Source organism: Daktulosphaira vitifoliae, unplaced genomic scaffold (assembly GCF_025091365.1).
Source record: "Daktulosphaira vitifoliae isolate Bord-2020 unplaced genomic scaffold, ASM2509136v1 Scaffold_2, whole genome shotgun sequence".
Classification (NCBI taxonomy): Eukaryota; Metazoa; Arthropoda; class Insecta; order Hemiptera; family Phylloxeridae; genus Daktulosphaira; species Daktulosphaira vitifoliae.
In genome coordinates this window covers 43126535-43152852 of record NW_026099573.1, presented here as the reverse complement: position 1 = coordinate 43152852, position 26318 = coordinate 43126535, and the positions used below count along the sequence as shown (strand labels likewise).

At 25.9% G+C, this 26318-nt stretch overlaps 1 protein-coding gene across 2 annotated transcripts in view; it reads right to left on the bottom strand.

Moving 5' to 3' along the window:
- Positions 1-25944, bottom strand: part of LOC126899908 (scavenger receptor class B member 1-like) — a 27752-nt gene extending 1808 nt beyond the window's left edge. The window contains exons 1-9 of one of the 2 annotated variants that reach the window (XM_050675168.1): positions 25653-25944; positions 24567-24942; positions 4649-4740; positions 2417-2580; positions 1729-1870; positions 1360-1560; positions 1059-1296; positions 808-966; positions 157-275 (exon numbers count right to left, since the gene is read on the bottom strand). In XM_050675168.1, the coding sequence (XP_050531125.1) occupies positions 157-275; positions 808-966; positions 1059-1296; positions 1360-1560; positions 1729-1870; positions 2417-2580; positions 4649-4740; positions 24567-24801 (1350 nt within the window). In that variant the 5' untranslated portion in view covers positions 24802-24942; positions 25653-25944. The remainder of the gene's footprint in view (positions 1-156; positions 276-807; positions 967-1058; positions 1297-1359; positions 1561-1728; positions 1871-2416; positions 2581-4648; positions 4741-24566; positions 24943-25652) is intronic. The other variant, XM_050675169.1, reaches the window with a different exon arrangement.
- Between the last annotated feature and the right edge of the window lie 374 nt (positions 25945-26318).

Genomic DNA, 26318 nt, shown 5'->3' with positions numbered 1-26318 from the left:
AAAAAAAAAAAAAAACACATCTTAGTAAAACCAATACCTTCTCAGCTTCGCATCGAAGCTAAAAGTGGAATATTGTTATTGAGAGAAACAAATTTTATTATATCAAAATAATAAATAATTAGTTACTTCATATTAAAAATAACAATAATAACTTACTGGTTCGACGATCAAAAAAGAGCTATGTTTTTCTTCAGAAGGATAGAGACCAGAAATATTTTCTCGCAGTGATGGATCACCGTTGAGAAAATGAGGGAAAGAAGCGGCTATAGGGAAATCTGAAATATAATGAAAGTGTGCAGTGAATTCATCGAAAGAATACTCATGTAATTTTCGTTAATAATAGACACAAATATTATTTATAAACTATACGTTAAAAGTTGCAATTTTCTATATTCGTTTATTTCTAAAATATCTTCATGTTATTAAAAAATATTTTACTCATAAAAAAAAATATATATATAGTTTTTTTTTGATAACTTTACTTCAGTTAAATGTATTTATCCGTAAGAAAGTACAATTAAAATAGAATGATAAACAGTTAAGTTGATTTATACTTTATAATCCTTCGGCTAAACTAATTCGAATTTCATTAAGTATAGTATTTTTAATTTTTGACATGATTTACATTTTTGAGTTGTTATTGCTATTATTACGAGAGGAATATATGTACCATGATATCTTAGTGAATATAGTTAATTGTTTTTGAAAGATTTTTTACTAATTTTTGTGTAGAGATTTATTGTTACAAATGGAGAACAAACGATCAGACGTTCTTCACTTGACGTTAACTCAAATGATCAAACTTACCATAGTAGCAAGGGGAGACATCCGTAAGACCCGAAGGTAACGGAAATGATTTAGGATTGCTGAAACAGTCTTCTAAGGTTGGATCCAGTTGTGGGTGGGCATACACGTTGTTCGGTAAAACGAACTTGTACACGGACATGCCCGATTTTGATACTTCAGCTTATTTTAAAAAGAAAATGAGTTAAGAATAACTTAAGTGTAAATATTGTGTTTTTTAAAAATCACATCATATATAATAGTTTATTAGTTACTCTGATATTTTAAAGGAGTCACTCGACACATAGTTTTTCTTAAATATTTTAACGTATCTGTTTTTGATATAAACTGATGGTATGTAACACCCTCTGTTGCACCTTGTACACTGTCGCATTTTGGGTCTTCCCAAATTCCAAAATTTGGTCTACCGTTATAATTGTCAACCATGAAAAATCTTGCTGAATTTTCTGGCCCCATGTGAACAGTCACTTCGTCTGTAAATTTGTTGTAGATCTAAAATTGGAGCAAGATTTCATCATTAATCTTACTCAGTTAATCATCATATGCCTTTTTTACTTGGTACAGTATGCCCATGTTTTCTTCAGGTACTAAGCCAGGCATCATGCTTTTAGCTTTTTGGACTAACGGGTCAGTCATGTTCCATAAACAATCATCAATAGTAGTTTTAACGAACATTTGTGTATCCAACATTTTCATCATAAATTGAAACCCATATTTTGTAAACGATGAAGCGTCATAAAGGTAAGAAGCCATTCCCTGAACAAAAAATTATTGTTAAACGTTTACACGGTATTCAAATTAACAAAAATAAATTAATACATTAGTAAATTGTATTTATTAAGTGTCAAATATTAATTTTTTGTTTTGAAATTATTTTTACATTTATTAAGTCAATTTTATTTTTATATTTTATGAGATATTTACCAATGCCGCAAAGTTGGGTAGTACTAATTGAGCGTTTAAATCTACATTGGTCAATTCTGGCAAGAACTTGGTTGTTCTTGTAGCCACGTAAGTCAAGGTTCCATTCTCATTGAACCTCACGTCACTATGTCGCAATAATTCTCTGTAAAAAATTGATTAATTATATTATAAAAGGTTTTTTAGTGATTTTGGCATGGAGATGATTTGTAATAAATATTTCGTGAATTGGACATTAATCATTGAAAACAATATACACTGATAAAGTTAACGAATATTCGATTTAAATAATTAAAACGTAAATGTGTATCCAGATTTAATGTAAAAATACATTAAAAAAATCTTTCGGTAAAATCAACAAATATATTATCAAAATACGTTTAGTAAGCTTTTTGTTAAATGAATTATAATTTTTTTGTTAATTTAACTATTATTTTTATTGAAGAATAAATATTGGATAAAATTAACAAATATTTTGTTAAAAAAAAAAAAAATTGTTCAACTAATTAAAAATTACTAATAATTTAACAAAAATTTTATTAAACATATATTGATAAAAGTATTGTTGCTTTTAACAAGGATTTTTTTTCTGTGTAGTTCCTAGTGTATAATTATTCGATATAAGAATTTCATGATGACAATTTTGATTAAAGGTACGATGCTTTCAAACTAATCAAAAATGCGTTTTTACCTGAAAACAATTGGACCGATTTCATTCAGTTCGAGTTTGTTATCAAGACCATTTTCAAAACGTTCACTGTTAGTCACGTTAAATAAATAAACTCTAAGTAACACTTCATCGGGAGGATTTTTCCACCATTCATATGCAGGTAAGCCCCTTACCATTTTCAGTCTCTGCAATTTAAAATACATGAGAATGTGATTTAGAATTATAAAATACTAATATACAAATACATTCTGTAAAATACACTCGATAATTTAGTGATTATGTTATTTGTGACACATTAAAATAATGTTATATTTTAATAAATAAATTTTGTTTAATTTTATGTTTGATACAATGATCCTTACATTTAGAAAATGTCAATACCAATATCGAATTCTGTATTGAATTTCAATAATGAAATGTACGTAAATTGATAATGTTGTATATATTATGATTACTTATAAATGATATAAAGCAAAATTGTATAGATTGTAAATTTACATTTGATAACAAAGATAATACCTGATAATAATAATAAAATAAGACAACAGTAATATTTTTGACTTATGTACAACTACAAATATAAATGTTATACGGGTTAAAATTGTAATAAACCTATTTCTTAAGATAACAAAAAAGTCGGATCAAAAAAAATTGATTTTGGGGTAATTGGTATTAAGAGTCAAATGAAATATTTATAATATAAATGAAGTATTTATTAAAAAAATTGTTTGTCTATCATTTATAATATTATAAAGCTTCTTTTTTAAAAATATATTAATAAAATGTAAAATTCAAATAATACCAGCGTCTGAGTCGAGAGTAGGAAAAATTAAAAAATAGAAATTTAAAATGTCAAATAATGGGTTAATGCTGCCTCTAAACAGGAGGTCTACTCGCAGTTATGGATTTAAAATAATATATAAAATTAAAAAACCAAGTAAGATGGTTATTATGAATAAAAATGTGTCATCAAAATCATTTAAAATTGTTCAAGTATTTATAATAAAAAAAAAATTGTAACTAAGTTCGTCGAAAGTAAATTTTTGTATGTATTCATACAAAAACAGTCAAAACAAATTATTATTCTAACTTATAAACCTTATTGAGCAATAAGTTTGTACATTGATTAACATGAGACAATTATTCCAATGTCAAATACGATTGTTACACGTCTACTAACTATATATGATGTTATTAAATGATTGGCATTTGCTGTTTGGTTAAACTAAATTTAATTTAACTTACAATTTATATTCTCTTGGTTGTGTATTTCAATAACTTAAATAAACTAAATTTTAAACAACATACTTCAAGTATGTTGCTTTACATTTATTTTATTAAAGGCTCAAAAGTGATTAAGCATATGCCGATGTTATTTTTTTTATTGGCTATTTAACTCTTAATAAACACAAGGCTTAGATAGGAGGAGAATGAAAAAGGAAACCTACATTTGATTGTGCTGGAAACTCAGACGACAAGGTTAAAACAGGTTTCCTCTGGGTTAAATGTTGAAACTAGCAGTATAATTTGTGAACACAAATCTATGGCTTTAATTTAAATTCTAATGGCTGGTATATAATAAAACTTTAAAGTTAATCTATCAAAAAATCAAGAATTCTAAAATCTAATATCATTATATTAATAAAGTTATTACCAGATCCATTAGTAATCCTACTACAATGTCTATTCTTTCTTGTTATTTATTATATACAAGTGGTAAAACGAAACGGAGAAGCACTCTAAACATGCTCAGTTGCAAAGGAAAACCTGCTGTGATAGTGTCAATGTCAAGTACTAGTTTAAACTTTATGCGTCGAAATTGCAAGATAGTAATAATGCTTAATCATTTTTTTAAAATTCTAATTGCTAATATTTAAACATAATTATGCATTAATACAATAAGCTAAAGAAAAATAATTTTAATTAGAAATTCTCTCATGAACATTTTTGTTTGCTATAAACTGTTATTAATATTATGATTAGATTTAGTTCTTTTATAATTATAGGAAAATTAGTTCTTAATTAATCATGAATATTAAGAATATTTAAAATTACATATTGTTTATTCTAATAATTGAGAACTTTGGTTTGTTTATTTGTGTGTCATTATTAATAATAAATATTTATTTAACCAAATACATTATGTTGTATTTATTATGAAAACTTTAGTTATTGATAAATTAATGTATTGTGTATATTAAAAAATTATTACTGGGCAAAATGGTTTATATTTGATTATTTGTATACACTTACCTCATTCATTAATATTTCAAACGGTGTGTGTATTATTGTAAAACTACCAATAAGGAATAAAAGTAACGCCGTTAGGATGAAAAATAAATTACCTGAAAAAAACGTATAATTATGAAAATATTTATCAATAAAACATTTCAATCCAATTTTTATTTTAAAGAAAAAATGTAAAGTTATTTAAAAAAGTGTCAATTTATAATAATAATAATAAAATGTCTATTTTCAAATGACTAGTGTAGAAAAACTAAGTATGTTGGTAATATTATCTCAGTTACGCATTTAAAAAGCTCTCCTTTTACTAAAAGAAATTTAAATCATGTTAAAAAATAATTTAGAATTCTACAGTAGCTTGAAAATATTATAATATAATATTTGAAAATTGAAAAAAGAAATGTTTTCAACTTTTGTAGATAGGCCTTCTAGACCCAATATACAAAAATATTCATGAGTTTTATTGTTTTTGCTTTCGTTATTTTAATAGGTACTCAATATAATCACATAAGTAACATTGTTAACGCTTTCGTATTTCTTAAATTTATTATCAAACTATAATAGGTATACTTTTTCCTATGATATTTTATAGTTGGCATTCATAAATTTATTACAGTAATTAAATTACTACACTGACACAATAGTTAAATGTTATTTGCAATTTGTTTGGAATCAACCTGTGTTAATAGTGAATCTTACCAATTTATACAAAAGGAGTGCTATCATAAAATGTGGCCTTTAAATTTCAGTACCAACATTGCGACATGCATGTTAATAGGACATTATAAAAAGGAAAATAAAGCAAAACGATTTTCACAATTTGATTTTAAGTACATAAGCATTACATTGCTTAATTAAACGAACGTTTAATAAAATATTAGGTGCTGTTATTCGATAAGGTGTAGTAGTGATTTCAGGAATACTTTACGTAGTACTTTTTAAGTGTCATTCAACTGGTTGTATAGTGTTATAAAAGGTTCCCTAGTTTAGATAACTCTTTATTATCAACGAAGTAATTGTTTGGATTTTGACACTGTTATCCTTGGCCATGAAATGCGATTATTTCACTCATTAAAGGTTTGTTTTCTTTTGGTACTATAAGGAAGTAACACAAAGAGAAACCATTCAAGGAAATAAGTGTGTGGTTTTATGCCGTAAAGGCATAAAACAAAAAAACATTATATTTCATTTGGACATGGAATGCGATTAGCGTGAAATACTACTTTATCATGAAGCAACTTTGGCATTTAATTGTTTAAAGTTCCATGCAAGCACTTACTTCTGGGAAAACAAATAGCTTAAATCATTTTGATTTCACGAAAAAGAATTCTCTCTATTTTAAATCAATGAGTTTTAAATATTAATGTTAAACTAGTTATTGTTGCTATAAAACACTATTAATATTTCTTGTGATCACGTAGGTATATTTTCGAAATTTGCTTTTCACTTAAAATTTCCAAATAGGTCATAGGTAGGTCTTTCATGTAGTTCTAAAAACCTGTAACTAATAGTAATCTTGAATTGGCGCGTCTAAACTAATTTGCTTGTTCAAAGGTATTGTCGCTGTTTTAAAAGTAAAAATATTATTTTTAAGTATTAAAAATAGAATATACAATTTTATGTCTCAAAGCGGTGTATAATCTTTGTGCTATACAATGTTATTTTTACTGATTATTATTAACGCCGATAATGGTCACAATAAATGTTTACTATTTCACTTACAAAAATTTATCGATATTATTTTCATACGAGATGTAAATGAATATTGATCAAATATTTTTTTTAAATGAATTAAACTAAGGTTGATTGACTAAGTAAAACTAATATTTTTATCTATTATTTGTTTTATGTGTGACTTGTTTATTTTTTTTACGAAAAAATATTATTTTAGACTAATGTCTCACCAAATAGCTAGAAAAACAAATTTTACAACAATAACAAGAGTTTTAAAAAAAATTATGATAAGCCTAAAATTACCATTTAACTTATTGATATGTCTGAGATAAAACAACTAGAAAGTACATTAATTTCATAATCGAAATTTATGTTTTGTTTTAAAAAGATATATAAATATATACTTCAGCTTTAAAATTGACTACGATTTAGAAACATTGAGTATAAATATTGTGTATACTCGATGATATTAATTTTGTTCAAAGTTTCTATTATATATTGCGAGGGTCGAGGATTGAAGAAGTGTATCAATAAATTTCTTATTTTGCAGAAGAGCAAAATTAAATTTTCATTTTCTATTTAATCTAATGTTAAAATTTAATTTCTTCTTTAAAAATATAAACCTTTTAGTATAATTGTGGTACACTACTTTTACGTTAAATACGTTCCTTTAATTCTAGAACCCCAATTTTTAATTTACGATACATTTTATAAATATTTTTAATACACGATCATAGAATTGTAATAATAGCATTAATAATTATACTTAAAATATCTATTATATGTATGCTTAATAAAAACGCTTCAGACACTTAATTTATTACATAAGACAATTGTAAAATGTAAAAATAAATTTTGTGAGCTGATAATTATTGTAATTAATATTGAAGTTTAAGAAATTTAAACAAACAGGATTAAATGTATACAATATTGATTGTAATTTCAAAGTCTTTTTCAAAATATCACTCTAAACTATTTGCTAAAAGATTTAACATAATACAACAGTCAATTCGTCTGAAAAAATTGAAAACAATCGAATAAACTTTATGTTGTTAAAAAAAAATCAATAATTTAAGACCAAAAAAATATCACCGTACTTGAATATACCATAAGTATAGGCTTAACGACATACATCAATAGGCTAATGAATGAAGCAACGAGAAATAAACTATGTCCAATCTAAATTACAAATATACACTTTTTCAATTTTAGCAATTAATTGTCTACAATAATTAAAATCATTATTCTATTAATATATATACATATATATGTAACACTGGAAGAAAAACGATCAATTTTATAAACTAATTAATATATTTGCTAGTGACTTTTAAGCGTGTCACGCTCCAAGTAATTTAATGATGAGTTTTATAAATTCGTTTTATGATTAAGTCGTTTAATAGTAACCATAATGTAAATGTAGTAACTTTCGGGGTCAACGGTACGGTGCGGTGATGCAACTCCCAGTTCTTTAGTAAAATGGAAATTAAAATGTATTTTTACGAAGAAAAAATATAAACATGTGTCAACTGCCCTTGACCAACTTCTCGTACTCATACCGAAAATAATGACTACTGATATTGATTATCTCATAAAGCAGGTAAGCGTTACTCTCTTTTTCAGTCCCTTTTTGCGTACCTTGGAGATTCATACAGTACTTCAATGTCGTCGTTTGCCAAGGTCAGTCATCAGATACATTTTACGTGTATGTCTATTTAAATGTAGGTGTTTTTAATGACATTGTTCCGTCTTCAGATAACTGTAATTTTAATGAAACTCAGCTTAGATCAATAGCAAACACGTTTCTATTGAACTCAAGAAAAAATTTAATTGTGTAAAATAATATGATAAACATTTTTTTTTTTAGTATCTTAATGAACAGTAATAAAATTTAAATAATAATTAAGTTTGTTTCTTTTACTTCTATTGAGATGAGTAATTTTATCATATATTTATACCTTTACCATTTTTTTATTTTCTTCAAGGGGTTCTATTCCTTAAATTCTCCCTTATGAAAATGTTCGTGAAATCGGCATTAAAATTAATTATTTATTTACTTATTTAATTTATTCTCAATACGGTAGCTAATCCAAACTAACAATTTATGACAGATTAGTTAAACAATTAATAATAAAGAATAAGAGTATATACAATACAATATTGATGAAAATTAATAACTAACGGCAGATCAAAGATTAATGACTAAAGACACAAAAATACACTTATCATGTTTAAATATCGGAAAACAGAAAATATTAGAAAATGTTATATTAACACAAATCTCATTGAGCAATACACGTACTTATAACTAAAATTTGACATATAATTTTATAAATTGGCTAAATGACGGCACAAATGCAAAATTTACAGAGGGCGATTGAAATCAGGAGTACTATTTGCAATTAATCGTAAAAGGGGGGAATAAAAAAAATAATTTGTAGTAGAGGATGGAATAAAGAAAGGAGCAGTATTTTGAGTAGTCCAGCAGGAACACGAAAACTTAACTTCTAGAGTAAAATAGGAGGATATATTTCACTGAATATAATTATAGAGAGGAAACGAATGTCTGCTTCATGTCTTCGATTAGCTGAGAGTTGTATGGTATCTTGAATTTAGGATAAGTCATTATTCTTGTTGACGTTATTGTTTTTCGATGAACAATATTAATTTCATATTGAATTAAATTCACGATTTATTGCAATTTTATTAATTTTCAATTAACTCGAAACTTTCCGTTAGGACATTTTTTTAAAAATTTTGTAATATTTCAATTCGCTGTACTCAAACAGTTAATTACCTTAGCAAATAATAATAAATTATCATAAATACAAAATGCAACGTATGCTAAATGATAACGGTCAACTTATATAAATTATTCATTATTTTACATAAATTAATTTTCATGTTTTGTGATTCATATAGTGCATCACAATGTACATCATAATATCATGCTTTTAAGGGCATTTATTTTTAAATTTTTTACTTATTAAGGATGTTAAATTAATTCAACAGAAAAATAATTATTGCTTGATGACAATGCAATATATGTATACTGTCTTCGCTTTTCCTCTTATACAATTAACAGTTACTAAAATGTCAGGCTCTAAACAATTTTTATAGAAATTGTACCATAAGTAGCTATTAATTAATGAAAATTATAATACACAACAGGAAAAAATTTTGTTTTGCGGATAATTTTTTTTGTTTACTTTAGATCATATAGGAATTATTTAATAGAGAAAATGAAAAATGTTACGCAAAAAACCGTCCAAAAATAAATAAATAAACAAGTTTCTATTAAAAACAACTAGAAAATGTTCAATTATGTATTTCGCAAATTACAACTAATCCAATCTAATATTCAATTGTAGGTCTATATCACTCTAAAATTATATTTCACAAATGAACTTAATGTTTATCATTAATGGAAATGTCAATTATTACTAAATACAATACGTTATGATGTAAAATTTTAAATGTGGGATGGTTTTGTATAAAGCTATGAAAACCTGAAACTAATAATCGTTTTTTATCAATGAAGAAGTACGTTTTTATTTTGAAGAAAAACGATTTTCGTCAAATTTTCATTATAATTTTAATCATATATGTTTATATTATTTTTACATTAAATTTGTCACATTTTATTTTTTATAGTCAAGTCGACGACTTAGAGTCAATAGGATGTAAAAGATAAAATAAATTGTAAAGAGCATTAAAGACCATTTAGGTTATCCGTAATATTTTTATTTTGAAGTATTTTTTTTAATTCGTATTTTTATGGACACTGTTTTGCAAATTAGCAGTATTTAACAACGTTTAAATTTGATCTTTTTGCCTTCAAATATGAATTTTAAAAATGAATTTCAAAATAAATTTATTTTTAATATATTCGAGAATTATAATTTCAGTTTATTTAAATATTAAAATAGATGAATATTTTTCGGGCTACATATATTGGCCTATGTGTATCAATATATATTTTTTATTATATAAAATTCTATGTGAATTTTAAGTAAAAAAATATTTCAATATATTTTCGCGTTATTATAATAACGTTATGATTACAACTATCTATAGTTTATTGTAATTATGATTGGAACGTGTTTTTTGTGGTAATCATATATTTAAATTAATTATTTCATAATTTATTTTCGGTCGATTTAAAATTTATTTGCCAATGTAGGATAATTATAAAATGTAGTTTAATTAGTCTGTTGATATTTATGAATATCAAAATTATTAATTTTTTTAGTTTTATTATGTATCATTAAATGATTATAAAATAGATAAAAATCATCATTTGTAATGTTAATTTAGATTATTTGTTTCTTAGACCATACATTTTCTGGAAACATATGTATATAGGTAAACGAAATAGATTATTTTTTGTTATTTCAAGTAACTCTATTTGGTGTATTGATTTAATTTTGTAATGGATTATTGTAAAATAAATTACTTTAAAACTATTTGGCGAATTATGTTAATACCTACTTATATAAGTAAAAAAAAATACAATATAAAGTTTTAATGGATATTCAAAAACTGAAATATGATTTATTTGTTATCAAATGGGTAATTAAAATTGTATCAATTTTTTTTAATGAATACCGTTGGTGCTTTTTATCCGATCACGACAATTGCCCTTAACCTATATGATCGAGTATTGAGAAAACTGGCTCGCGTTTCGGTGCATGGACCTGAATCAAGGCAAATTACTTTTTCTGATTGTTCATAATTATCACTTGCACTTTCTTTGAATGGTTCTCTTTACAGACACCCTTCTATTCAGAATCCGTACACAATAACGATTCATTTTAATTTATTTCAGTGACAATTGTTTTTATAATTGATTACTTTTATAGTGTTTTGATAATCATCAGGTGTGAATTTATGGTTGGCACGTTCCTTGTTATACTCAGTTAGCGATTACATAACTATAACATTTTCAACTACAAGTTGTCGGTAATATTCTTTAAAAGTTAAAAAAATATTTTACGCATAATTAAAAAATATTAATAGTTTTTTTATTTGTAAAATACAAATACAAGTCACAATTTTATGATCAATAATTTTAAATTTAGATATTTTGGGTTACAACTACTATAGTGACCTATGAAGACATTATGTTTCCTTCCTTTATATTGAAATAGTATATATTACATTAAATAACTATACTAGAAAAATTGGTTCAGCACAGCGAGGAACAAGTTGACACGATTAAAAGTCAAGGTTATTTACAGAAAAAACGTGTTAATGCTTTAATAGTAGTTGATATAATTGTACAACCATATAAATAATGATACTTAAAATTTGGTTCGATATTAATAAAAAAAATTATTTCTCTCATCAAATAATACAAACTTAAGTTAATTAATTATACTTCAAAACAATAGAATTTTTTAGTTTTTTTAATTGAAGTCTTCGTAAATCGTTTTTAATGAAAATATCAGATGGTATTCCTGTTTGAATATTTCAAAAGAAATTATTTTCTTATGAAAGTAAATAAAATCTGTGCATTTATAAAATGAATACTTAAACTAGCAATGATCTTATGAAACAACTTATTTTATTTTTTTTTTTATTAATGTTCTGGAACGTCTGGATTCTTTAAATCTAACTAAATTAAAGCTTATAAAGTGAACTATAATATTAAAAAAAATTCTACTAGGAGAAATCTACAGACAAAGCAAAAAATTACTTTGTTAGTGAATTTTTAAAATATTCCAGAACCACTGCGTCCTTCGAACCTATATCTAATAAAAGCTTAATACTTGTATAAGTCATTCCCAAACAGAAATTAAAAATATTTGCACCGAAGCGTGTTTATGATAGTGATGTTAATCACTATTAGATATCATCTATAATTGTCCCTACTATACTGCATCCTCAATATGCTGGGTTTTTTTCAATTGAATGAATTAATTTCATTTTTAAAAACTATGTACGAGTGACTTTCTTCAAAGTTACTTGCATTTGAAAATTGCTGACTATTGTTTAAAAAGACTATTTTACTTAAACAGAAATTATTTATAAATTATTTAACGTTGTAAATATTGCACTATTATCAAAAATAGATTATTTTAAGAGCAATTAAAAACAAAAATTAATTGGAGAATCGATATAATTATTTTAATTGTAATTTTTATATATTTATGTAATTATAACAAATATACTTAATTTATATTACTTATGTATATTTATATAAATTATTTAAAATATATTTTTTGATTATTATAAACTTCCAGTTCTATAAAAACAAAGTTTTTATTTATGTCCTATATTTTGGTATGATATGATATTGTAAATGAGTTTATTTAAATGTTGTTTGATAATATCGTTGAACAAGTTTATACGTGCAATATTCTTCATACTGTAATTTAGCTGTTGGCGGTTTTAATGTGTTGTATTCTATTTTATATAATATAATTATTGACCCAGTTTAAATGATACCTATAGACAGATTTCTATATGTTATAGACATACATTAATTATAGTAATGTGTCCAACAAGGAATATATTTCCTACGGATATATTTTTGTGCAAGAATATTTCATATACACAAAAAGAAAATCTTTAATTCAAATGTTATCGTAAAAACTACAATTTCTCATCTAAGTATTACAGCTAAAAAAAATTAATAAAATTAATATGATTTTATAACTAATGTCTTATAAAATAGTTGTTAGCCTAATATGTTTAAATTTTCCCTATAAGAACATTTATATCTAAATGTTGCTACCCATTCATTGGTAGTCATACAACCATGGTTTACTATTTATTATTATGATTTTAATATTTTTTGTAAATTTAAGTAATTACTTAAATTAATATTTAGATAGACGCTCATGGTCAAATGGGGTATAGGAATCTTAATATTTTTTGATTAACTACAGTTGGATGATTATTTGATAATTTTGCATCCAAAATTGATTTTTAGTGTCTAGAATAATTTTGAGAGAGGACCATGTTTATGAAAAATGTACAACTAAATAATTTTTATATTGCATTAGTGACTAACAAATACCCAACAATTTTTAAGTTAAAAATTAAAATAAAATTGAATTAACTACAAATCTAATTGGAAATCATTTAAGATTACTATATTTTTCAGTGGCGTCTCTAGGATTTTAAGGTTAAAGGGCAACCTTTAATTTATAGTTCTTAAGAGGGATATGGGGATTGAACCACATGATAAAAATAAATATATGGAAAATATGTATTTTTGAAGGGGTAGTAAAAAATGTATAATGTATATTTCTTCCCAAGACAAAACTCCGAGAACGCCTTTGATAGTTATATATGAAAAATAGTGTTTTTGAAACATTAAAAAATTTGAAAGAAAAAATGTCTTTCAAATTTCAATAATTTACCCTCCTCACACTTTTAAAATAAAGTAAATATACTTTTATTTTATATGAAATAATTTAGAAATTATTACATATTAACTCGTTTTTTTTAATAATGTATAAACATTATATGTCTATAAAAAGTATTTTACAAAAAATAAAATTTTAAAAAAATTACTAGAACTTTTAGTTTAAAAAAAAAAAGTATAAAAATATTGGGGTTTCATTTAATTTTTCAAATTTTAATGTATAATTTGCAGTTGAATTATATTTTAAAACAAAAATTCATAGTTAAGGTTTAAGTAACATATAATTTTTCAATTTTTATTTTTCGTGACAATCTATATTTTTGATAGAAAAGTAATTAATTATATTTTAAATGCATAGCAAAGAATAATTTTCTTAAAGTTCTACAATAGGTCAAACAACAAACCTTGAATTGAAGATCATGATGGTGGAAACGTAAAAAGCAATAAGGTAGTATAATTATTCTGTATTTGGAATAATTTTTACACTTGTTTACGTCTTTTAAGTATTACTAATTATCACAATAATTAATTTTTTATAGAGAAAAACACTTAATTAATTAATTTTTTTCAGCATAGTTTTCCTATTTATTTAATAATAAATTGTTTTTACTGCATTTTTCTGCTGACTTGTCTAACATCGTGTTATATAATTGCACAACTCATGACGTTATTCCATAATTTATTGACACGAACTTGTTCAATTTGTTTTTAAATTATTAATTGTTTTTCTTCTATGCATTATACTAAAAAGTTTAATTTTTGTTTAAAATAGTTAATAGAGGTCACAGGAAATTTACTGAAAGTATTTCTCTAGGTGACAGAAGTAGTCAATTTTCAATTAACTATTGATAACATTCTCGACTGTACAATTTATAATGACATCATGATTGCAGTCATTATAGATAATGACTTTTGATGTTCTTAGCTGATTAAATAACATTAGTTGTTTATTAAATTAATATTTATTTTAATAATATTTACGAATCTATTTTTCTAAAACTTAAAAAAGCATACATGCAAAGAAAGGATATAGATACTTGACATATTATGGTTAGTTGGATACCAACATAGGTCATGATCATAGTATTACTATAATGGCAATTAGCATTTTAAAATTTATTGTGTAAACACTTATTCTATTGCATAATTTTGGAACTTGAATTTTTTATTCAGCTTTATCTTTAATTAATTTTATCAACATTCTCATCAACAAACTAATTTGTTTTCAATGTTTTACCACGAAAAATGTATGTTGCGTTCGATGAGTGAATTTTTAAGTATCGCAATTGAAAAAGTAAGCGTGGAAACTTACTGAGCCAAAAATAAAAGAAAGCTTTAGAAAAATGTTTTACATTAGGCTCTATCTCTAGAGCAGGCGCTGAATAAAAAAACGTTCTACTGCAAATTAATGTCATGAACACAACTTTGAGTGATTACTCGTTTGTATTATAAAGCAAGCAGAAAACGCCGCTTTATGAGAGGAAAACCAGTGGTTTCTATTTTCTGTGAAACTAACATCCGTATTTGTTGCATAGACTAACCTCGAATACACTACTGCGCCTAGAGGACAAAAATAAATTATGATTTTCAAGTGTATCTATCGTATATGTAGTGTGACATGCTACATACATGATAATATTTAGCACACTGCGTTGAATATTATTTATGCTTTTGATGAACTTGAGTAAGTTTATCATGGTTTAATCACTACCGCCTGATAACTTGTACATTGGTAATTTGTTTTATTGATCCGGTCATCTTAACGTCGGGTGGTCCAGAGATTTTGAGAATGCACAAGTTACGAAATTCATTGTGATTTATATACTGTTTAGTTTGAACTCAACTTGCTTATTCCCGGATCTGCCTACGTGCAAACAGGTGCCTTTGACCTCTAATAACAAGTGGTATCTGTGATAATTTCTACAAACTTCCACGATCATTTTACGTGTGAACACGAATCGAAACTAGTTTTTATTCAGTAATAAAATCTACTAGAGGTGTATAATCTACATTTTGTGCGGTTTATTCATAATGAAGAAATATCCGATCTGTGTAAATGTATAGGAATTCTCTAAGAACCGTTTACTGTGTCGTTTAACCTCTGTTCTCATTCGATATTATGATGATCAATGAAATTAATAGTTATGCAAGATCGAAAATTGGTTTACCATTAATTGCATGTGTCTGATACCTTAACCGTCATGGTATCGTCAAGATAAAAAATGTTCTGTATAGACTATACAACGCTTATGTAGTGTTTCAGTGATTGGAAAATAATAAGCGATTAGATGACGTTATATAACATTTTTAGATTCAGCTAAATTTCATATCAAATTGATAGTAATTAAATTTTGTTTAACGATTATTCGGTTACCATGGTCGACCTTTCTTTTAATTTACAAAATATGTTTACCCCATTCATTAGTACCGTTCCTCGTCTCGTTAAACGAAAGCGAAACAGGTGAATCATTAAATACTTTTTAATTGAAATATGCAATGGATAAAATTATACAAGTCACAAAATAAATGTATAGAATACTTTATTTGTACCATTAAAAAGGTACTGATAAATAATATTTATTATCATTTCTATTAATATCGATTAATCATTAAACATTTTGTTAAATTTAATTAAAACTTTTGATCACGTAATCTTCGATTTAAATTGGTAAATTATGTAAAATAACATTCACATTTATATGTAAGGAGTATACTTGTCATTTAATTGTCCACCAATACACTGTCAAAAACAATGTTTGTACACTTAACAAAGACTGAACACAACTCTGGTTTTTTGTAATCCAGTTGTAATGAAAAATTTTCAGGAATCCTTTTTTTACTTTCTCTGTAATGTGTTAAATAAGTTTTAAATATTTATATTGCATGAAGGTCATCCAAAATTTTAGAGAATTTGGTATTATGCGTTATTAGGTTTTTATAAAATTAAAATATGCGACCTATTCCTAGTATGTAAGTTAAAACCGAATTTTTTTGGTTGTACAGCTAATATAACTACCAAGGCTGATAACACAGATATTAAAGCGTTTTATTTGTATGCGCGAAATTAGTTGTCCTGTAGTAATTTTATGGAACAATGGTGAGCAATCTGACCGATGGTACACTAGTAATCGGTCAAGGGAAGCCATTCGTATGCCCATCGTTACTTGAGCGTATGTGCTTAAAAACTTAATTTATATTTCATTAAATTTGATTATTACTGTACATTATTAATAATGATTTCGGTTGCAGTTAAAGATTGTTAGAGTTGTACACATCTCAATGAATAGTCACGTCACAGCTTTTTATTTAGGATTTCATATAAAATTTGGTTTTAATATTTTATGATGCTAATGGATAAAATACCATTGGAACATAAAACTAATTTCCAATTCTAAAAACTTGACTTGACTTTCGGCTTTTTATTAATACGATTAACGCCCTCGAGCAAATAAAATCGTTTGATATTTTTTAGTAAAATTTAACGAACGGTAGTATTTATTTTAGTTTTTGTATGGCAATAGTCATAGTTTATAATGAGTTTTCATCATATGGATTTGGGTTATGTACAAATGAAAAGTATGTAACTAAGCACGACAATCGCTCTAGCTGTTATGCAAAAACAATTTCATTGAAAACATTTTTTTCAGCCTAAGCGATGCATTTAAGTATACAAATGGTACGCACAAGGTTATGTTTCAATAGCATCAGAGAAGAGCATATTGTCGTAATAAATGATTCGTCTAAACTGGGCGCTCGCAAAATCGTGTTAAGGATGTATCATTTAACCGACCAGTTCATACTTAGTAATTATAATAATTATAAAATATCAAAGGAAGGTTCGGTATTATTATAAATAAATGATAAAACCGGAAATATTTATCTATTAATACTTATATCCATGACCTTGTCACTTAAAACTTAGAAGATCAACAATAATAACTGAGTTTCACATAATGAATTATGAAAAAGCTAAAGAAAAACACACTGCAATGAATATTTCAAGCCAAAACAATAATAGGAGATTTTGGAAATTATGTTTCTGCTCCAGAGTCACGACCAATAATCAAGGTTTTATTCGCATTGTCTTTCCAAATGCTTTGTTGGAAATGGTCGTAAACAACTTATCAAATATCCGATGAGTTCAAAAGATTTAATTTTTTTGATGATTTGGTTATAACAGTATTAATAAAAAGTATACTTACAAAGTTCATTTTTTATTTAAATAAAAATATTGTACTAAACAACCATCGGTTATATGATCTTAAAGTTATGTATAATATAAATGTTTCAAAAAATTAAGTTATACAATTAATAAAATAATTAAGACCAATTACGTTCAAAGTGTAATTGAAAACCTTATTATTTTAAGTCAAGGTATTCTCAATGTGAAATGCCTTTAAAAAATTAGTAGTTGTTCTTCATTATTCATTGAAAATTCATTTTTTTACTAACTATAGGATAGAAATTATATTTACTATAAATTAAATGCAAGGTAAAAAAATTGATAAAAATGATACTAAAAAATTTACTGTATAATTTAATTATACAAAGTATCATTTTTTTGATAATTATGCCTTTAGAGAATTATAAATATCGAATAATCATGACATTTTTTAAGTTTTCTTTTTAAAAAATTATGTACGATAATTTTTTTACATAAATTCTATTACTTCACAAAATATATTAAACATTTATTTATTAAAATAAATAAAATTAAAAAAGTTAATAGTAAAATGTAATAAGTATATGGTTGACATTTGGTTCGGAGGTCATCAAAGTAATATAATAATTAAATTTTAAAATTATCTTTGATATCAACAACATTAATGAAATTGTGTTATAAAGCTATAGTCTATAACGTATTATAAGCATAACAGGTATGCAAAATAAAAAAAAAATTATAATCATTAAAATACAATAAATTGTATTTTAATAAAAAAAAATGGTATTTTCAAAAATAAAAAAAAACGGTATATAAAAAAAAAATTTTTTCTGGATGTTCCCCGAAAATTTAGCCTTAATAAGAGCAACCCTTATTAAAGGCAGTAATCTTCCTAGCCCAGTATTTCTTGATCAAATTTTTTTAATAACTTTCATCATATTATAATACACACAAAGCATATTTAAAAATTAATTTTTTCTTAAGTTGATTAAACGCTTCATAATAGTATTATTTATTATAAAAAATTAAAAATATAAAACTTATATTTTTGATGGGCTATTCAATTCTTATGTTTTGTAGTACTATTTAATTATTTTTTAGAATATTTTTTATTTTATTACTATGAGAATTTCTTGTATTTTAAATAGTTGAACGAGACGCTAGCTTTTATTTTGCTGTTCCAATCGTTAAAAAAACATGTAAATTGGTTAATAATACATATTTGTTATGATTTCATTGATTTTGACAGTTTCTTAAAGTGTTTTATTTCCTATAATAGGTTCCGGTCATTTACTCGTATATGCTAGCATACACTCATATAATAAAGTAATTTCATATGTCTACATTTTAAATTTGTGTATTCAAATAATTTACACAAAATAAAACTTCAATTACACGAGTAAGAAAATAAACACGGAACTTTTTTTTCTTAAGTTGACGGCTAGACATTTGTGCTTGGCAAATTTGCATGACGTTATTCGATATTGACCTTCGAATTGATAAGCGTTTCAAGTATTATTTGTCAATTATTTCTCAATTTTATTAATGCTATAGGCAGAATACAAATAAGTGTATCACTTGGTGGCTTATTCAAACCAGTAATGAAATTCATAGTAAAACTTGTCTATGATCAATAGTATTGATCTATAATTATTTGAACATGTTATAATTCTTCAATGCTAATCGCAATAAGCTGAAGAGAATAATATTCTTAATTTGCGGTTTTAAAATAAGGCTTTCTAAATCATAAATAGACCATTGGTTTTAATAAATCCGATTATCTTAGAAGCATTGAATATTTTCTATTAGCTTTGTAACTAGAAGGCATATTATGAGCGGATTTCATTAATAGAATGGTTGTGTATTTGCGGAACAATCAATATTGACAATTCTTTAAAAAAAGACGTGGAAGTGACGGTAACAACGATAGTCTATAGCTAATATGCAGAGTTTGTCAAGGTTCCCAGCTGGTCGGCAAACAGTTGGTCAGTAAAATATTAATGATTCGAAATGCATACGTCGTGTCACCTGAGGATTCTTTTATATATTCGATAGATTCATGAACATAGTCATCGGCCGCGGTGTACAATCAATTGTAATTCTGACCGGATCACTTCAAATGTACGCGTGACTAGGTATACAAAATCTAGTAGTAACAACGTTCATAGTCATATACAGACGTAAGAGAAGACTCTTGAGGGTTTGGCTGATACGGTAAATAGTATATTCTAAAATACACAAAAGAAATCCATGTCTAAGAAGACGTCACATCCGGGTTTTACACGTATAATAATAGAAATGAGAAAAAAATAATCTATTAAGAACATCTGTCAGATACAATGCATTGAGTATTTTTTTTTTTTTAGATTTTTTCCGTGTTGTCAATATTTGAGTACCCTAGTAGTTTTGTATTGTACAATTTTGCTTCAAATCTAGAATAACGCTGTTCTGTTTTTTTACTAAACAAATGATTAAATAGAACATAAAGCGATATGCAAAGGAACTTTAATGCAAGTCTATGATAGTCGTTAAAAATTTAGTGACGGTTGCTTTTTCTTTATTAAAAACACGTGTATTATCGCAAAAAAGTATTTAAAAACAACAAAATAAAGACTAATATTTTTAAAAGTACATTTTAATTAAAGTCTAATTTTACTTATTTCAAAAAATTGATTTAAAAATTTAAAAAACCTTTTGAATAATTAACTATTTTATACAGAGTGGCCCTCCACTCACTGACAACTTAAATAACTTTTGATCCAGTTAATATTTTTAGCTGATTTTTTTTTTTAATAATAGTTATACGTTAGGTCTATAGCTATATCTCAATAATTAATTTTTTTACATTTTATTAAAAATATTAATTATTTTTAAATTTTAAATAAAATGTAAAAAAAAAATCTAAGATAGCTATTTTGTAGAGTAGAATTTAAGAAAAATTTTAGTAAAAAAATATCTTATTAATATTCAGTAGTAAATATTCTGTAGCGTTTTGAAGTTTGTAAAAATTTGAATTTTCATGTACTATTTTACGGTTATAAACATTGAAATACGTATTGAGAAAAGGACAGAAGAAAACGCTATCTTTTCAATATACTTTTGAATGAGAGTGATAAGTAATAATTGCCTTATCTAATTTCTTATCATGGTATTAATGCCAAGTTTGTAATGTATACACATTATCATCATATGTATACACAGTAATCATGAAAAGATAGCGTTTTCTTCTGTCCTTTTCTCAATACGTATTTCAATGTTTAATACCGTAAAATAATACATGAAAATTCAAATTTTTACAAACTTTAAAACGCTACAGAATATTTACTACTGAATATTAATAAGATATTTTTTTACTAAAATTTTTCTTAAATTCTACTCTATAAAATAGCTATCTTAGATTTTTTTTTTACTTTTTATTTAAAATTTAAAAATAAATAATATTTTTAATAAAATGTAAAAAAATTAATTATTAAAATTACTTAAAAAATTAAAAAACGATATACTTATATGATAAATTTTAATATTCGCAGGCTATTTATAAATTAACGTTTTTTTTTTCATATCTTTAGGTTTAAATTAAATAACTCTTAGCCATTAAATAAAACTGAGAGATACTATTTACGAAAAATTCGTGTAAAATTAACTTCTTCATATTTCATTAATGTAAATACATAATAATATTTTTAATAGACAGGGACTGGATATAGTTAAAAATATATATTCGTCTCTTGTAAGTAAATTGTCTGAGGTATGATTTCTTTTATTTCACACAAAACAAAATGTATTTATACACTCAAATGTATTCAAGGATTATTCCATTAAGCTATTTTTAATATAGGGAACTATTTATTGATAGAATCACATAAATATAATGTTAAACCTCGCTCATCTTCACTCAGTTTTTGTTAAGCTTTTAATTACGATATTTATTCCACGTGATAAATCTATTGAACGTTAATATGTGTAGTACTGACCTTGATATTGGCGTGCAAGATTACATAAACGCATTTTTGCGCAATAAATTTTAATTTCGCCTTAGGAAAGTTGTGTGTAAAACGCATTTGGTATTAATATTGAACATTCACTATTATAAACGAGTAGCGAGGAGCAATTTTTTAATCATTGGTCAAACGTATTCATTACTGATTACTCTTTAATAATAGGCTTCCATTTTAAGCATACTTGTACTGTATTATTTAAATTTGATGACTTTCGTAAGATTTATTGTATTATGACAGTGAGTTGTTAAAGTGTCGTTTTCAAGATAACACTTATGGTGGACAGTATCTTCTAAGTTTATAGAATATTAGTTAAAATATTTACTTCTTAATTATGAATGTCTTTTTGGCATAATCTTGATGTTTAAAGTTGTTGTTTATGAAGAATCCAGCCAAACCATTAAACAAATAACAATTTCATAATGAATAGGAAAAATTAATTTCTTTAAAAAATCTAACTAAGACTCTCTAAAAAAAATGTTAACATAAGAAAAAATAGTCCTAACCCTTATCACGTCATGATCTGAAGCATAAATATGTATTTTTACTTTGGCCTAATGTTACAAACTAGTTATAATTGGTAATTTCATTTGTTTGTAGTGGGATGCAAGGTTGATACAGCTCCAATTTCTATTGCACACGCGCAATATAACGACAAGCCGAACAAGGTTAACAACTACTTTTTAGTGGATTATTGATAAAAACAATTAAATTTTACAATATTAACATTCACCGATTAAAGAAATTTAACATAATTAATTAATGCATAACAGTGTCAGGGGTGTAATCAAAAACAAAAAAAAATCGAACATAATTATATGCCTATAGAGAGTTACTTAATACCAAGTTTGATGACCTCTAGTAATCATAATGCTCACGAGAAGAATTATTCAGAAAGCACTCAGCGGGTAACAATTATTCGTTGAGACAGTAGTGTTATTAATAGTAGTTTTATTTTTTATCACAAAGTAGACAAAAATGTGAACGAAGAATAATATTCGGTTATTTATTCTTAATGATCTCAATCTCTGTAAACGGACCAAAAATAACTAATATTTCACGTGTTAAATTATGCAAAACATTTGTTTTTGTATAATTTATAATAATACTTGGCTGGAGTTCACTTAAGATTTGTTTTTTATTTTTATCAAGTGTTTCTTGTTTGACATGAAATCTATTCGGTATTTACTTTTGTGACAAAAATTTGTCATTGCTCACTGGGATTATTCATGAGTCCCTGTTTATCACTGACTCGTGTGTGTCGAAAGAAGGTTTTCGAGTAAAAGTAGAAATTTAGCTGAAACAGTACGGTTAACGTTTGCGGCAGATACAGTTAATTGTGGTTCAAATATATTATTACACCGTGGCCTTGGTGCGTGGTGAAATTATGCGTATTCGTTTGTCTTGACCATAGTTAATAAATGTATTACATAGTGCACCTATTAGTCATCAAAACCCCAACAGAAATGCTTATTCATTCGAAGATCAAGTGTCAAATCAATGTTATGTTTAATACCAACGCGTGTCTTATCGAAACCATTTAGTTTTAACTTATTTTTGGACAACTAGTATAAATCGTTATAAACACAAGCGTATTTTTGGAACAACGATTATACAAAGGGAAGGATGTAAATATGTTGGCATATTGTTTTTAATTAAATGAAATAAAAATATATCGATCCACAAGAGCTTGTAATGTGGATACATATCAGATTACAATTTTTATTTATCTTTTTAATTTATTGAGAAAATCTGAAGAAAGGAAACAATATGATAAATTGAGACTTGTAAAATGGTATCGATAGAAAGAGAGTATGAATATTATGAAGAGCTATAGATTTGAATAGTACAGTTTTATTTTAGAGAGTAAACGACAGTTTAAACGAATAATGAGAAAAGTTGCCTAAGCATTCATGATCTTGAAAAGTACAAAATGAAGACGAACTAAGAGATAAAAAATAAGCATGGACCGGTAATAAATTGTGAGCAAATCAAAGACGATAAAATTACACTTTAGAAAAGTATAATTTTACTATGTAGGGAATAATTATGAAAAATGATTGGATGATTTCGGCTTGGTTAATTTGTGGTTTTTTATTATGTTGCAAAGTGCATTTACTATTGCATCCATATGAGTTGCATAACGTTTGACACGATCGTTATAATCATCTGAGGTACAAAGCTAAAATTGCCTGTATTTCACGTTACGGTATTCATCCAACAGATTCAATCGACTTTGATTAAATAATTTTACTTGGTTATAATTTAAAACGCGAATGACACATGCGGTTGTTTCAAGATTCGCGCCTATGTTGCGCATACAAAACCAACTGCACAGTTCAGTGGTGTGCATCTGTTAATTGAATATTTCATTACTGGCATAACGGCACCACCGTGTCAAAATTAATATGTAAACTAATTTTTTAATTGTTATTTTGAATACGTATACATTAATTCTACTGGTTTATGTCAGTAAATTGACGTATGAAGTAATACACGATTATAATGCAGTAAAATAGCCGAAAAATTAAGTTGTATTCAGTGCATAGAATAAAATTGCAATCTGTGACTAGTGACGTTACTAGGTGTGTACGTTTCGCTATTCGATACTACGTCACATTAATAAACTAAACAAATGACAGAATTCTAAGTTTTAAAATACAATAATCTCCTGTCTACTTAAATTTATTTGTTTGTAGAAAATAAAACGACACTTACCTATCGTACAAAAAGGTTTTCTTTTTTGTTTGGACGCATTAGATGAAGCGTCTCTAGAAGTAGTGGATGCTGTTTCCGTTAAAGTTAAACTTGTGCTTACATTATCTAAACACGGCCATTTCGCATCCTCTGCTTTATCCTCTTCGGACCCATTGCCTTTAACCAGCGCTGCCGCGGTAAGACCTAGCGCGGCTATATTATTTTTGTAGTACTTTCTCGGTTTTTGGTCCTCCATATCAGTCCAATGCTAGAAAATTCCGTCGTAATCTCGCATAAACAAAAAACGACCGTGTGTTTCCGTGTATAGTGTTAATATATACACACACTAGTCTTTATCTATTCACTGATATGATTTAGGTTGCACCATCGTGACACTCTGTAATGTTTAAAATGAATTTACTCATTTAATAATTAAATGTATGTATTAGTAGTGATTTTTTTTTTGTACATTTTTCATTTGATAACGCACGTGAGAACGTCGGCAGCTTGTTAGAAAGAGGTTTATTTTTACTTTTTATATTACAAGGCAAACTGCAAAAATGTTATTACTATCGTTCACTTCCACGCAAACAATAATGCCTTAATAAACATGGGTAATTCTAATAAGTATTTACATGTCAACGTGCGTTATATTACCAATAGTATTTAATTTGAACTCTCAAAATGATTTGTTTTATACAATAAATATCAATCATTGATTATAACTAAGTGCAGTCTTAATAATATTTTTCAAGTTGTTCAAGTTTGAGTAAAATTTATAAGAAAACACATTTTGCTCAAATAGTTTTATTTATAGGCACATGATGATATTTTTATTAACTAACATTATGAAGTAACCGTTAAGAACTGGTATCGATAAATTAGCAATGAATATATAATTTTTAATGTTATGATGTAGCAAAACTTATTGTATTATATGTAAAAATAGAATTATTTGAAACATTTTAACTGGTTTGATCCATAGAAAAAAAAAACAAATGAAATTTTGTACATGAAAATAATTATCAATGAGAGACTTTTGATTATTGAGATAAAATCTAATAGAAAAATCACTCAAAAGTATTTACTTTAATTTAGAGGACTTACTCTATTTAAAATTAGAAATCGTTTGTAAGTAAATTACCATCGAATCGTCGTATATATCGTTAATTATTGAAGGAAAACGGTTGAAATACAAAAAAAAATTTTTTTAAATTTATCCTAATAACTTTTCCGAAAAACGTTGATTCGTGCCGACACGGTCTTCGCGTATGGGAAAAAACACTACAATCGACAATGATTTTACTTAATCAGGACGACTTGGATAGATAGTGCCAACGGGCACCGAACATCGACTGTACGTTGTCGATGGACCGTTTGCCGGGCATTCGGATCCTCTCTATCACTCACGGTCATAGTCGGGCTCCCTTTCCCTTGGCGTAGTCAAATTGCATACGTTATTCCCCGTGTGACCACGTCCATTGACAACACGCTCTCATATTGGTTGCTATACATAAATTAATAATAAATTCGTTTTAGTAGAGCTCAACTCGAAAAGCATTGAGTTTTAACGTATCGTGTGCGAGTCATCGTTTAACACGAGCGATCTATTAGCAATTTTGGTGGTTCGTCTATTGTTCTTACATTTACCTCTGTAACCCAGTTGCTCTTTTATGTTTTAATTTAAATAAAGCATCAATCTTTTTCGATCTATCATAAATTAATAATGAATTGTTAGGTACTTCGGCAATGAATAATCAATTATTCTTAAGT